This window comes from Schistocerca gregaria, chromosome 4, assembly GCF_023897955.1.
Source record: "Schistocerca gregaria isolate iqSchGreg1 chromosome 4, iqSchGreg1.2, whole genome shotgun sequence".
Taxonomy (NCBI): Eukaryota; Metazoa; Arthropoda; class Insecta; order Orthoptera; family Acrididae; genus Schistocerca; species Schistocerca gregaria.
In genome coordinates, this window is record NC_064923.1 from 200,999,141 (window position 1) to 201,014,300 (window position 15,160).

A 15,160-nucleotide genomic window follows, 5' to 3' on the forward strand; every position below is an offset into this window, starting at 1 on the left:
ATTAGATTTTCATAATTAAATATGGTTGGCTGTTTTACACTTTTTCTTAAAGTCTGGTTGAATTACAACCACCCTGGCAAATGCCCATCTTCTAAGTACTTGGCAGAATCCTAATGGGTTTATGTGCATATAATAATAACAGTAATAATAATCAACAATAATATAATAAGACAAAGAAGGAGGCCACAATGTGTGTTGAGATTCCCAACTTGATCTACGATTTTTGTAAGTTGTCAATTTCTTCACCTTCAACAGTGATTTGTTAATGTGAAAAATGCCAAGTTAAACTAATATTCGGAATTAATATTGAACTGTAGGCCCCCCTATAACTGAAAGGGTAAGTCAATTCAGAGACCTGTGGAAGGAAAGGGTGTACTACTTCCATACGTCCATGCCTAGTAAAGCACAGTGGTGTTCAAACCTATATTTAGCTTGAGGGCTGCTTTACTTTAGTTGTAGCCAGGTATTCATTACCTATGAAGAATCATGTGTCCCAAATGACAAACACATTTGAGCCTTGTTTTCAAAATTGTAAGAAAATAACATGTCATAAATGACAAATAATTCACTTTAAAAATCTCAGATCTACAAACCACTAAGTGTTCGTGCAAAAAAATAAACTTTTACCTCAACTCATGTGGTTACAGAGAAATTATGTGCAAATGTACAATAGAATCAAATCATAGCATTTCATATGTTAGTAATAACAACGACAGGCACTTAGAATTGTGTTAATCAAGGAAATTCCAAAGCTCAAGACAAAACACATCAAACTGTTTCATCGATTCAGAACAGAAATTACTTACTTGAGAAGGGTGGTGTCTCTACCATTAACTGCTCCAGTAAATATCCCAACATAGTTGTACTAAATGTGTGATCTCTGCGTATCCCCAATGCTTTATGAAATAGATCTACTGCGTCTGATGTGTTTCCAAGCAGGGCATTCACAAAAGCCATGGCAGCATATGTTGATGCATTCATTGGTGAAAGTAACAACGCCTATATTCAAAACAGTGATAAGTACATGGTCAAAATTATATCTGCTTTGATCACTCAAGTGTCATCAGAACTAGAACTGCCTTAAATTTTAATACTAAATACTGGCCATTACTGTAGTGTAGTGGTCAAAAGAAAAGATAAACTGAACATTAATCCACTTCTAAATTAACTGAAACTCAAATACAGTCATTGGTAATGTTATTTATTTTACAGAGTTTCCACATCATTTTTGTTCCTGGTATTGTATGTATGAACTGAGCTGTTTGTCAGAAAAAAAAGAGATATATTATTTAATGGATTACACAAGGAACAAAGATTTCCTGTAAGACAAAAAGGAAAATGTATCTGTCGACCAAGAATAGCTCCAATGCTGATGATTTAGCTAAATACGAGGAATAGTGTAAAATATTAAAAAAAGTAATTCAGGCATCTAAACAAATGCACTACAAGAAGAAGGTAGCAATGTCGGGAACAAAATAAAAACAATATGGGATATAGTGAAAGAGGAGACTGGTAGAACCAGAAAGGAACAGCAGCAAATAGCATTAAGTGTAGATGACACATTAGTAACCAATGGGCATAGTGTGGCAAATCTATTTAACAAGTACTTTATATCCATTACTGATAGATTGGGATTGTCAATGCCCTTGAATGTCTGAAACTAGCCTTTACAAATAGCTTCAGGTACATGAATATGTCACTCACTCCACCAAAAGAAATAACTTCCATAACAAAATCTTTAAAAACAAAGCATTCTAGTGGTTACGATGAAATATCAACAAAGTTAATTAAGGCCTGTTCTTGTGAGCTTAGTACAATTTTAAGTTACTTGTGTAACCAGTCAGTTATAACTGGGACATTTCCTGACTGTCTAAAATATGTACATGTTAAACCTCTACTCAAGAAAGGGGATAAAGAGATACCATCAAACTCCAGAGCAATTTCACTTTTGCCAGCATTCTCAAAAATTTTAGAGAACGTAATGTACAGGCAGCTTATCAACCACAAATAACATATTATCAAGAACACAGTTTCACACCTACAGTGAAAATGTACTTAATTCATTAAATAACAAATTACAAGCAGCAGGTATTTTCTGTGATTTGTCAAAGACATTTGATTGTGTGAACCACAACATCCTTTTAAATAAATTAGAATTCTATGGTGTCACGGGCAGTGCTGCAAAATGGTTCAAGTCATACCTCGCTAACAAGAAACAAAGGGTGTCAGTGCAAGGGACAAGTGAATTAAGTCATCAGTCATCATCAGAATGGGAAGAAATTAAATGTGGTGTCCCACAAGGATCCATCTTAGAGCCACTGCTTTTTCTTGTGTACATTAATGATATCTCATCAGTTAGACTGCCAGAAGCAGAGTTCATTTTGTTTGCAGATGAAACAAGTATTGCAATAAATAGTAGGTTGAGTGTAGTTCTAGAAAGATCTGCTAATGGTATTTTCATAGATATTAATAAATGGTTTAAAGCCAACTCACTGACATTAAACTTCGAAAAGACTCACTACATGCAATTCAGAACCTGTGAGAGGTTTCCACCCAGCATATGCATAAAGTATGAAGAAGAGCAGATAGAAGAGGTTGACAGTCTTAAATCCCTGGGACTACAACTTGATAATAAATTCAGTTGGGAGGAGCACACCACAGAACTGCAGAAACGCCTTAACAAATCTGTATTTGCAATTTGAGTGTTAGCAGACATAGGCGACATAAAAAAGAAAAAGCTTGCATACTTTGCCTACTTTCATTCCATAATGTCATATGGTACAATATTTTGGGGTAACTCTTCAAGTCAAACAAAAGTTTTCAGAGTCCAAAAGCGTGTAATATGTATTATTTGTGGAGTAAATTCACAGACGTCCTGCAGAAACCTCTTCAAAGCACTGGGTATACTAACTACTGCCTCTCAGTGTATTTACTCCTTATTGAAAATTGTCTTAAATAATATATCTCTTTTCCTGACAAACAGCTCTGTTCATACATACAATACCAGGAACAAAAATGATGTGCACAAGGATTTAAAAGCACTTACTTTAGTTCAAAAAGAGGTCCACTATGAAGGAACACTCAACTTCAATAATTTGCCACCAAACATAAAAAATTTAGTTACAAATAAAAATCAGTTTAAAAGTAGCCTGAAAGACTTACTAGTGGCCAACTCCGCCCACTCCATTGATGAATTTTTAATAGAAACAAATGATGTATATATTCATACTATTAGTATTGTTACTTCAGTTTAAAAAAGGAGACATGTTCCACGTCCATGAGGATCTCCTCAGCACGGATCTATGTAACGAAAAACTAATCTAATCTAGTTTCCAAGTTACTGATACGCTTGTGAAAATTTGTGAACAGTGATCAAGAAAGCCAAGAGAGGCACAGAAACGGGAACACCTCAGCTCATCACAACAAGGCTACCATGCCATAAGAACAAAGTGAGTGAGTGTTTCGAAACATTTTCACACAAACATCAGTCCAGCTCTACAAAGTGACATTGCCTCTTACTAGGGTTTCTCTTCTTCCACAAGATAACCACAGCATTCTTGAAAAGACTATTTAACATTTGTATGATCTTATTGTGAAATTGTTTTTGTAATGCCATATAGCCTGATGATGAGGTATTCACTCAAAACATGTTGCACAATAAATAAATAATACATTAGTTAACAAATTTTATGACTGGTAATGGTAGTTAAAAATCTTTACATATTTCTTGAGACAGTCATGATCGAAAAATAGTCAAAATGGCTTCAAATTTCTCAGGAGTTGGCTTCTACCAGTTTTTCCATATTTATATGAATAACTGGGGGGGGGGGTGTTATTTTGCAAGTATAATATATCTTGCACACCATGTGGAACAATCTTGTCATGCCTGGCTCTCATAAAAGCCTTAATAACTCTGAGGGAATTTTCTCCTGGAACCTAGCTTCCATGTAGGTCTCTTGGTGGTCTACCAACGTGAACCTACTTTTTCTTCTCTTCCTATAATACTGTCCTCAGTTTATTTCCCCTATATGGAACCTATATATATTCCTCCCACTTTTCAGGGTGAACTTCTCTGCTTAGTATGGGGCTTTCCAACTGAGAGGTTGATATTCATACAGCTGCTTTTCTTTTCTCTCCGTCTCCCTATCTCACTGGCCAGTGCATCTGACTGCTATGCACAAGACTCATGTTTGAGTCCTGGTACTGCCAATGATTTGTCCTTGGAGAGAGAACTGGATCTGGTTGCACTTAGCCTCATGAGCCCCAACTGAATACTTATCTGCTTATCTGAATGAGTAGCAGATCTAAGGTCAAGAAAGCAGTCAACAGGTGAGACAGCTATGCGCTGATCCCTACAACACACACACACACACACACACACACACACACACACACACACACACACACAAATAAATATATAAATAAATCGGTGATGCCAACAGCAGAGGATGACATGGTGGTCAGCGGGTCCCAATTGGCCCACTCAGGGTCCAGCTGTAGAGCTTTGCTTTGCTTTTTGGTTCTCTTTTCTCAAAAGGTCCTTCTAATTGTCCTACAAGCAGCATCAATCTCTCCTGGAGTTATGCCTGCCTTGACAACCTCGCATTTGTTCTCTAGCCATGCCTGCTTAGCTATTTTACACTTTTTATCAACCTCGGTCTTAAGACAAGTGCACTCCCTTTTGTCTGCTTCATATTCTGCATTTTCATATTTTCTTCTATCATCAATTAATTACACTATCTTCTTTGTTACCCTCGGATTTCTACTAGGTTTTGTTGTTTTACGTTAGTGATCCTCAACTACATTCTCTATTTCATCTCTCAAATCTACCCATTTGCATTCTACTGTATTCCTTTCCATTGTTTCAGTCCAATATCGCCTAATTCTTTCTTTGAAACTCTCAACAACCTCTGGTTCCTTCAATTCATCCAGGTCTCATAGCCATAACTTCCTACCTTTTTACAAATTTTTTCAGTTCATAATCAATAAATTTTGCTCCAAGTCCACACTTGCCTCAAGAAATACTTTGCAATTTAAAATCTGTTTTCAAAGTCTCTGTCTCATCATTATATAATAAAGTTGAGACCTCCCAATGTTGCCCAGTTCTATTCCATGTATACAAACTTCTTTCGTGATTCTTAAACAAAGTTTTAACATAATTTAATCATATTCTGTGCAAACACTACGAGGCAGTTTTCTCTTCCATCCCTTTTCAGTAGTTAGTTTTCTCTTTTCATTTTTCGTTCTCTACCTCTTCCTACTGTTGAATTCCAGTCATTCATTTCAAATTTTTCCTCCCTTAATAATATGAATAATTTCCTTTATATCATCACACACTCTTTCAGTATTTTCATCATCTGAGGAGCTAGCTGGTACATAAATATGTACTACTGTGGTGGGTGTTGGTTTCATGTCTGTCTTGGCTACAATAATGTGTTCACTATGCTCTTCACTGTAGCTTACCCGCATTCCTATTGTCTTATTCATTATTAGTCCTACTCTTGGATTACCCCTATTTGATTTTGTATTTACAACCCTGTACTGACCTGTTCTTCCTGCCACAGCAATTCACAAATTCCTCTTGTCTCACAGGTAAGAACTGACAATTGATCACTAGGAATATTGTGCCATTCCCATTATAAAAAAGAGGAAGAACTTGTCGCCAGACACAACCAGTTTTGGAAATTTTCATGTGGATAGAAGCTAGTTTAGTGAATAAGGCCTGAGGCAGAGTATTAATGCACACTGTATCTCGGCACTTTTGTCGGTGCAGAAGAATCAGCAGAAGTCAGATGATTTTGGGGCAGTACAGATTTGTTTTTGTTCATTGCCAACCTTAGCTACGAAGCAATACAGCCTGCCATAGCAATGTGAATGCAATCTCGGTTTGAGCGTGTTGCTTGATCTGCAAGGAGGAGGCAGTGCATTTTTTCCTTCAGCCGCTCCCCTACAGCCTATATACAATGGAGCAAATGCCTATTTACACCTTCAGTATCACCCACGAAAACAGGCACGTTATATTTATATACAACAACCTCCAAAGCCATCAAATCCATTACTGTGTTAATTTTGAAATTATCTCTTTGTAATAATTCAACATCAAGAACTCATCCCACTGCCCATCTTGTATAAGCTGAGCAAGCTCCACACTTAGAACTATCTGATACTTTTGACCTCCAAACAAAAGTGCTAATGTTTCCTGTCTTATGGGATATTCTTTGGACCAGTAAATCTAATAAAGAAAGATTCAGTCACAGTTTTGAACAAATTAGAAAGTTTACAGTAACTTAACAGTTTTTGTAGGAAAAAACAGAACCCATGGGAGTTCCTGTATACTGGTTAACAACTCATTAGAATATAAAGAAAAAGACAGTTTTAATTTTCTTAACAAAGAACTCATATTTGTAAGTTGCTGTGTAGAGCTAGAACAACATAACACTATTATTGCAGGTAGTGATGTGACAAAATTATTTTTAGAGAAAGTCCAGTATCTGTTACAAAAACTCACAAAAGAAAAGAAGAAAAAAATAGTAATTGCTACTGATTTTAACATAGATACAGCGAGTGAAACAAGCTTGTCAACTAAGTTTGTTGACTTAACTGAAGGATATAGCTTTAGATTAAATTTCGCTTATTTCACCAGGGCAAATGAGCAACCTGCAACGTGTATAGACAATATTTTAACATATTAAACATTTAATGACAGTGCCAAATTCTCTTTAGACCTAGATATCTCAAATCACTATGTTTTGCCCATTGATTTACAAAAAAGTATATAAAGAAAATGGAAGAAGTAGTTCATGAAAAGACAGTTCAGCGAAGAAAACATACACTTGGTCTGTTGTAGGCTGAGTGAGGTAAATTGGTCATTACAATATGAAAGCTCACGTTCAAAAAATTTTGATAAGTTTTGAAACAGCTTTTTCCATGTTTTCAATGAAACTTTTCCACCCATATTCTGTCACAGAAAGGCAAGTAATAAACTAAAGTGGATTACTACTGGCATACTAATATCTAGTATAGAAAGATACAGCTACATACTGTGCTGAAATCCAATAACAGTCGTGAGTTCATTAACTATGTTAAATCATACAAAAATATTTATGAAGGTTGTAAAAGCAGCAAAGAAAATGGCAAATACTAAATTTATCATCTAGCACAGAAATAAATCCAAGGCAGTATTAACAGTTGTCAAATCTGACCTTGTAATCAGTCGCAGTCATCAGGAAATTTTTAAAATGAAGAAACAAGACAAAATAATTGTAAACCCTGGTCAAATATCAGAAAATTTTAACACAATTTTTATAACAGTAGCAAAATCTTATGTTGATGTAGAGGTAGACTCCTGACAAGATAATGCACATTTATTTGACTAAAGTTGGAGCAAAATCAGAGTCTAATTAAATTTGACAAAGTAACAGTAGACGATGTACAGAAAAACTATATTAAATGTAAAAAATAAAAAGTCTATGGGATGGGATGGTCATCAAAGCAGCTTCAAATATAATACAACATCCATTGTCTGATACTTTCCAGGTGTTCTAAAATGTGCAGAAGTGAAACCACTATTTTAAAGAAGCTCTAAAGAATATATGACAAATTACCGTCGAATTCCCCTTTTTCCTGTGTTTTCTAAAATATTGTTGCAATCCAAATTCAAAATTTTTGTCACAAATTTAATATAACATCAAAAAATCAATTTGGCTTCCAAAAAGGCTAAAATACAATTTATGCAATCAATGAATTCATAAATAAAGTTAGTTCCACCTTACATAAATCACAAAAAGCTGCAGAAATCTTCTGTGACTAATCCATAGCATTCATCCGTGTGAACCATTCACTATTATTATACAAAATACAAAAATATGGAATTATTTGACAAAGAGACAGCGAAGGATAGCTGTAACATCACAGAAAAAGACTGCTTGAAATGGAGAACCATCTCACAAGGGGAACCACAAGATCAATTCTAGACTCAACCCTCCCCCCCCTCCCCCTCCATAAATGACTAACCTATAAAAACAAATCATCATTCAGTTTTATTCGCTGCTGACACATCAGCACTGATAGCAAATAAAAATGCAGAATAAATACCCAAAACTGTTATAAAAACTTTAGAAAATCTATATGTGTGGTTCCATCTAAATATTTCAAAAACACAGCTAAAAATAAATGATACTTAAATTTAGCATGGAAAACTGGAACTAAACGAAGCCGAATGTGTTAAATTCCCGAGACTCTTTAGAAAATAAACTGAATACCCCAGAATTTGCTATGTCAATCTTAGCCAATGTCACTGCCACAGACACAAAAGAGGTAGTGTATCATAGCTACTTTGAGGCAATAATGACATACGCCATTGTATTTTGAGGAAATAATAGCAGATACAAATTATGAGGAACAAGTGCACTGCAAAGCGAAGAGAATATTATCAGCAACTATTAAGAGAACTAAATATACAATTGTTCCCTCACTGTATGTATATGAAATAAATCTTTTCACAAATAATAATCCAGAATTCTTTCCTCCGAATAACACCTGACATGGACATGAAACTAGAAACAAAGAAAGTTTTATTCTTCCTACACACAGACTCAAACGTTCCACACAGACCCTACAATATATGGGAATGAAAATATACAATTAGTTAAAAAAGAAAAATTTTCAAAAAGATTGAAACTGATTCAGTAAAAATAAAATTATATAGCACTCTGGTACAAAAATACTATTATTCTACTGATGAAATTTTTAATGATGATCTGATCATTTGAGCAGGATAAAAATTACTGGTATATATAGTCAAATATTCTATAGATCTAGTAAATGTTGTATTCCATGTACAACCTATTATAGTTATAACTTGACAAGTCTCCTGTACAATACATCAATGATTTGACATGTATGTTATCAGACAATAAAATTCTGACTCTGATTTTGAAGCCTCTTTTTTGATGCTCCTTGGAGTTCCTACACTCATATACCAAATTTCTTTACTCATGTCAAAAATAAATAATTACTCATGTCAAAAATAAATAATTGAAGTCCCTATTTATAATACATATGCATAAATTCCCATTCCCAAAAAACAGTAAACTTAAGAAAAAGTATATTAGCCACATCTGCTATAGGGTAAATAAACATTTCAGGTTCCCTGGTCAAGCTATCACGAACAATGTCTCCATTACACAGTCACACGTAACTACTATTGTTCATCAGCAGTAGATGAAGAAAGAAAGACACACACACACACACACACACACACACACACACACACACACACTGAGAGAGAGAGAGAGAGAGAGAGAGAGAGAGAGAGAGCAACAGGGATTTACATGCATCGAGAATAGAAAATAGTGCATTGAGCAGCTGAAATCTGGATTTGTGTAATAAAATCTAAAAAAAGAAAGACTGATTGCTGCACTCTATAATTTATAAGGTAAGACTATTCCCAAAAGGAGTTGGGAAAAGTAAAATGGCGTAAAACTAATGGGGAACCACTCCGAAATAGAAAATGAAGGCAGTGAACAAAAATAGGAAAATATACAGTAAAAGGAAAAGCAGGAGAAGGTATTAAAATCATAGAGCAAATGGCCCAGGCTGGCTGATCAAAAGAATAAAAAATGATGATCCAGGCACTCTGCAACATACTAAAATCTCCAGCCTAAAAGAAAAGGCGACTTGAGCACACATAGAGAAAAGACAAACACCAAGGGAAACAAATGCAAAGATAGAGTGACGACAAGGGAAAATCAAGGGAGGATGGAGGTATGGGAGAGAAGGCCGTCCATCCTTAGAGAGTATGATTAAAAAAGACCCTCACGAATAAAAGATAAAAAACTAAATCAGCCAATGAGACATTGTCGCCCAACACCACAGTTAGCATAAGATAAGTGTTGTTGTTCCACCCGCTGTTTGAGATGACGAAAGGTGGGGCAGTAATTATCAGACGCAGGGGTGCGAGCATAATGCTCAGCAAGACACTCTGCAATTATGTCTGCATCAGCAGATACAGCCCCATGTGTAGAAATGCAAGGTACACCCACAGAGTGCCTGACAGCCGTAAAGTCGTTAGAGATTGGTTGAAACCTGGGGAGGAGAGGTTCGTGCTCTCAACAGCCCTGCTTCCATTGTGTGCTGAGTAAGCAGACCTGGGCACATAGCCATTTGAAGGCAATAAGATCCTCGAGGGACAGGTGGCACTTATGATGCTGGGGGAGCCGCCTACAGTCTCTAATGGGCGCAGCTATTTCCAGTGACCATCAAGGCACTGACTTCCACCAGGGACAAGCTGAGGAACAAGGGATTGCCAATTCAGCTGAAGCAACAATGGTAGTAGTGATGGTGTGGATCATCTCACTGATGTTACTATGCAACACAGATTCAACAGTGGTAGCAGAGGTGAAAGCATCCCAGTCAGCCTTGGGGAGAGCCCATCGGGGCAAGTGTCAAATGAGGGACACTGGGGCAGGGACAGGAAGAGTGGAACGAGGTCACTACCACACAAGACATAATGAGCTATCCATTGATAGACGGGACAAGGCCAGGACTGCAAACAGAGAGATCAATGGCTGAGTATGTGCCATGTGCCACACTGAAATGTGTGAGGCCGCCTGTATTTAGGAGGCAAAGGTTGAGTTGAGTTAGTAGGTCCTCGACGTCTTTACCGAAGCCAGTAACCCAGGTTCCAATCCACAAAGTGTTATGGATGTTAAAATCACCTAGAAGTAGAAAAGGTGGGGGGGAGTTGGGAAATTAGTGCAGCCAATATGTGGGGCAGTGTGTTACCATCTGGAGGGAGGTATGTGTTAAGATGGTAATGTCCTGTGTTATCCTCACCCTGACAGCCAAAGCTTCTTAAGGTGTTTGAAGGGGAACAGGTTTCCTACAAACAGAGGTAAGGACAAAGATACAAACCCCACCTGACAGTCTGTCACATGTAATATGGTTTTTGTAGTACCCCAATAGCCACAAAGGGCGGGTGTCCGCATTGTGGAAAACCAGGTTTCTTGAAGGGCAATGCAAAAAGCACCCAATAGCCACAAAGGGCGGGGGTCCGCATTGAGGGAAACCAGGTTTCTTGAAGGGCAATGCAAAAAGCACCCCCAATAGCCACAAACGGCGGGGGTCCGCATTGTGGGAAACCAGGTTTCTTGAAGGGCAATGCAAAAAGCATGTCTAACACTTAAAAGCTGTCGTAACTCAGCCAGTTGGGAGAAAAAATCACTGCAGTTCCACTGGATGATGAAGCTTTTTGCAATCGGGGAAGGCATGTAGTGACCAAGGAGGCAGGTTATGCCTCAGCATCACCTGCAGTCACTGGTTGAGTATTTGTATCCATTGCCATTTCGAATGAGGTGTCTGTGAGATTCAGGTCCTCAGGGGACAAATCTCCACCTCGTTATCAGATGCAGAACAAAAGACCAAGTTATAGAAATATGTGGCTTGACAGTAGGAATGAGAGGGGAGAAAGAGTTCTGCAATAGATTTCAGGTACTAATAGGGAATACATTCACTCTTCAAGTATCACAAGAGGAGAAGGTATACTTAGAAACGACAGGGAGAGGTGTGAAAATTTCAGTTGGATTACACCATGGTCAGACAAAGATTCCAAAGTCAGATGTTGGAACACGTGTATCCAGGAACAGATATAGAATTAGATCATAATTATATACTAGTGATGAAGAATAGGCCAAAGTTTAAGAGAATTGTCCAGAAAAACCAATGTAGAAATAAGTGGAAACTGAAGTACTGAGGAATGAGGAAATGCATTTTATGTTCTCTAACACTGTATATACTGTGATAATGAATACCACAATTGGCAGTTTGTTGAAGAGGACTCAACATCTCTAAAAAGTGCAATCAAAGAAGTTGGACAGGCAAACATAGTTATGAAAAAGGTAACCGTGAATAAACCTTTGGTTATAGAAGAAATACTTCGATTGAACAATGAAAATAGTAGTACAGAAATATTTAGGGAAATACAGGATTACAGCATTATAAGTAAGTTAAGAATGAAATAAATAGTAAAAGCAAGGAAGCCTTGCTGACATGACTGAAAGAAAATCTGAAAAAAAAATGCTCTTTGGAAAGACTAATTCAGTACACAGGAAAGTCAAAACAACTTCCAGTGAAATTAAAAGCAAGGGCACAGCACTAACTGTGCAAAGGAAATTCCACTGTTAGGCTCAGAGAAGAAAGTGGACAGGTCAGAAAAGTACACTGAAGGCACCTACAAGCAGGATGATTTGTCTGATGATGTGACAGAAGAAGAAATGGGAATCAATGTGGAAGACTAGAAGATCCAGTATGAGAGTCAGAATTTAAAAGAGTCTTGGGAGATCTGCAATCAACAAGTTAGAAGGTTAGAAGCTACAGATTACATTCTGTCAGAATTTCTACACTCATTGGAGAAACTGGCAACCAAGTGACTTTTCAAGTTGCTGTACAGAAAGTATGAGCCTAGAGACTTATATCATCAGACTTTTGTTGACCGAGCTCCACAAAAGTTGCATGCCACTTTGTACAATCAAAGCACTATACAATGAAACCACTATTCTATGCATTCATGCAGTCCAGACCTAAAAAAAAAAAAAAACCTAAGGAAAATGCAGAATCACAAAAAACATTAAAACTCCTCAAATATGAGCAAAAACACTTGTAATTGACATTTATGACTAAAAATCATAGTCCTCTCCACTACACTGTATAAAATCTGTATAAGTGAAGGAAATTAAATTTAAATACAATACCTATACAATAATTTGTGGTAATGAAGTTCATCAGTTCTTAAAAAAATCACAGATGTGTAACACCAAGTAAAAACTAGTCACAAAATTGAAATTGGAATCTGATTATAATGTAACCAAGCGATTTTCCGACAAGCTAAGACCACAAATTATATGTCGGAGCACTCTGTTTCGAGAGGTCTTTCCTTCATGCTCACCCAGAAAAAAGTAAAAATTGATGAACATTGTGAAGTAAATTGAAAGGCACTGGAATCTAACATGTGGCGGTGTGTGTATTCCTTCTGTAGCCAGTGACAGTGCAACATACTCTAATGACGCGAGCGCAGTGACCTCTAGTGTATTGCTTGTAAACTTTTCCTCGTACATTGTGCTGAATGGATTGATTACATTTTACACAACTTTTTACAGGAATGGATGTAGTTGTGAAGTAGTGGTGCAGTGAAGGCAACCAGAAACTAGGCTATTTGTCAACCCCTACAGTGCCAAGTTGACATTTAGAGACGTGTTAGTCAAAGGAGAATCTCACAGCTGTAGCGAGAACTCTTAATGTGTTTGTGGCTGTGCAACATGCGAAATATTTGTAACAAGGAAGATTATGAATGTTATTGCTCATTGTTTCACTCACAGCCATTTGAGCTGTCCTCTTAGGTTCCTGCCTGACCCCACACTTAAAAATCGCCAGACGCTCAGAAACACATGGCAAAGTATTTCTGACAAGGAAGAATATGAATTTTATTATTGCTTGTTTCACAGGCAGCAATTTAAGGCAATGTCCTCTTAGGTTCATGCCTAACCACAACACATTTGGAAATAAACACCCAAATATTTATTTTATACTTCATTCTCTAATCAGACAGAAATGATGATGTTGTTGTTGTTGTTGTTGTTGCCTTCAGTCCTGAGACTGGTTTGATGCAGCTCTCCATGCTACTCTGTCCTGTGCTAGCTTCTTCATTTCCCAGTACCTACTGCAACCTACATCCTTCTGAATCTGCTTAGTGTATTCATCTCTTGGTCTCCCTCTACGATTTTTACCCTCCACACTGCCCTCCAATGCTAAATTTGTGATCCCTTGATACCTCAGGACATGTCCTACTAACCGATCCCTTCTTCTAGTCAAGTTGTGCCACAAACTTCTCTTCTACCCAATCCTATTCAATACCTCCTCATTAGTTACGTGATCTATCCACCTTATCTTCAGCATTCTTCTGTAGCACCACATTTCGAAAGCTTCTATTCTCTTCTTGTCCAAACTAGTTATAGTCCATGTTTCACTTCCACACATGGCTACACTCCATTCAAATACTTTCAGAAAAGACTTCCTGATACATAAATCTATATTCGATGTTAACAAATTTCTCTTCTTCAGAAATGTTTTCCTTGCCATTGCCAGTCTACATTTTATATCCTCTCTACTTCAACCATCATCAGTTATTTTACTTCCTAAATAGCAAAACTCCTTTACTACTTTAAGTGTCTCATTTCCTAATCTAATTCCCTCAGCATCACCCAATTTAATTTGACTACATTCCATTATCCTCGTTTTGCTTTTGTTGATGTTCATCTTATATCCTCCTTTCAAGACACTGTCCATTCAGTTCAACTGCCCTTCCAGGTCCTTTGCTGTCTCTGACAGAATTACAATGTCATCGGCGAACCTCAAAGTTTTTACTTCTTCTCCATGAATTTTAATACCTACTCCAAATTTTTCTTTTGTTTCCTTTACTGCTTGCTCAATATACAGATTGAATAACATCGGGGAGAGGCTACAACCCTGTCTCACTCCTTTCCCGACCACTGCTTCCCTTTCATGCCTCTTGACTCTTATAACTGACATATGGTTTCTGAACAAATTGTAAATAGCGTTTTGCTCCCTGTATTTTACCCCTGCCACCTTCAGAATTTGAAAGAGAGTATTCCAGTCAACATTGTCAAAAGCTTTTTCCAAGTCTACAAATGCTAGAAACGTAGGTTTGCCTTTTCTTAATCTTTCTTCTAAGATAAGTCGTAAGGTCAGTATTGGCTCACGGGTTCCAACATTTTTACGGAATCCAAACTGATCCTCCCCGAGGCCAGCATCTACTAGTTTTTCCATTTGTCCGTAAAGAATTCGCGTTAGTATTTTGCAGCTGTGACAGAAATGTTAAATTAAAATATACTTGTACTACATTCACAATAAACTCCCAGACTGTGTTAATAATGCTAAGATGGGACAAAAAAGAAAAAGAAATGCAGGATGCAAGCCTACATCCTTTCACTCCATAAACCACGGCTATAACCTTTATGCCAAGGTTTAATCATATGACTTTTATCTCAAGTTTTGGTTATCCTAATATTTTTTCAAGCCTCGTATCACTGCTGTGTTATTAACGGACATTTAATGATGAGGGTGACATGTTTGTGATAGATTTTCA

At 37.1% G+C, this 15,160-nt stretch overlaps 1 protein-coding gene across 1 annotated transcript in view; it reads right to left on the reverse strand.

Annotated features, from left to right (window-relative positions):
* Positions 1-15,160, reverse strand: part of LOC126266631 (cell division cycle protein 16 homolog) — a 175,557-nt gene that overhangs the window by 16,116 nt on the left and 144,281 nt on the right. The window contains exon 11 of the mRNA XM_049970989.1: positions 807-999. Within this exon, the coding sequence (XP_049826946.1) occupies positions 807-999 (193 nt within the window). The remainder of the gene's footprint in view (positions 1-806; positions 1,000-15,160) is intronic.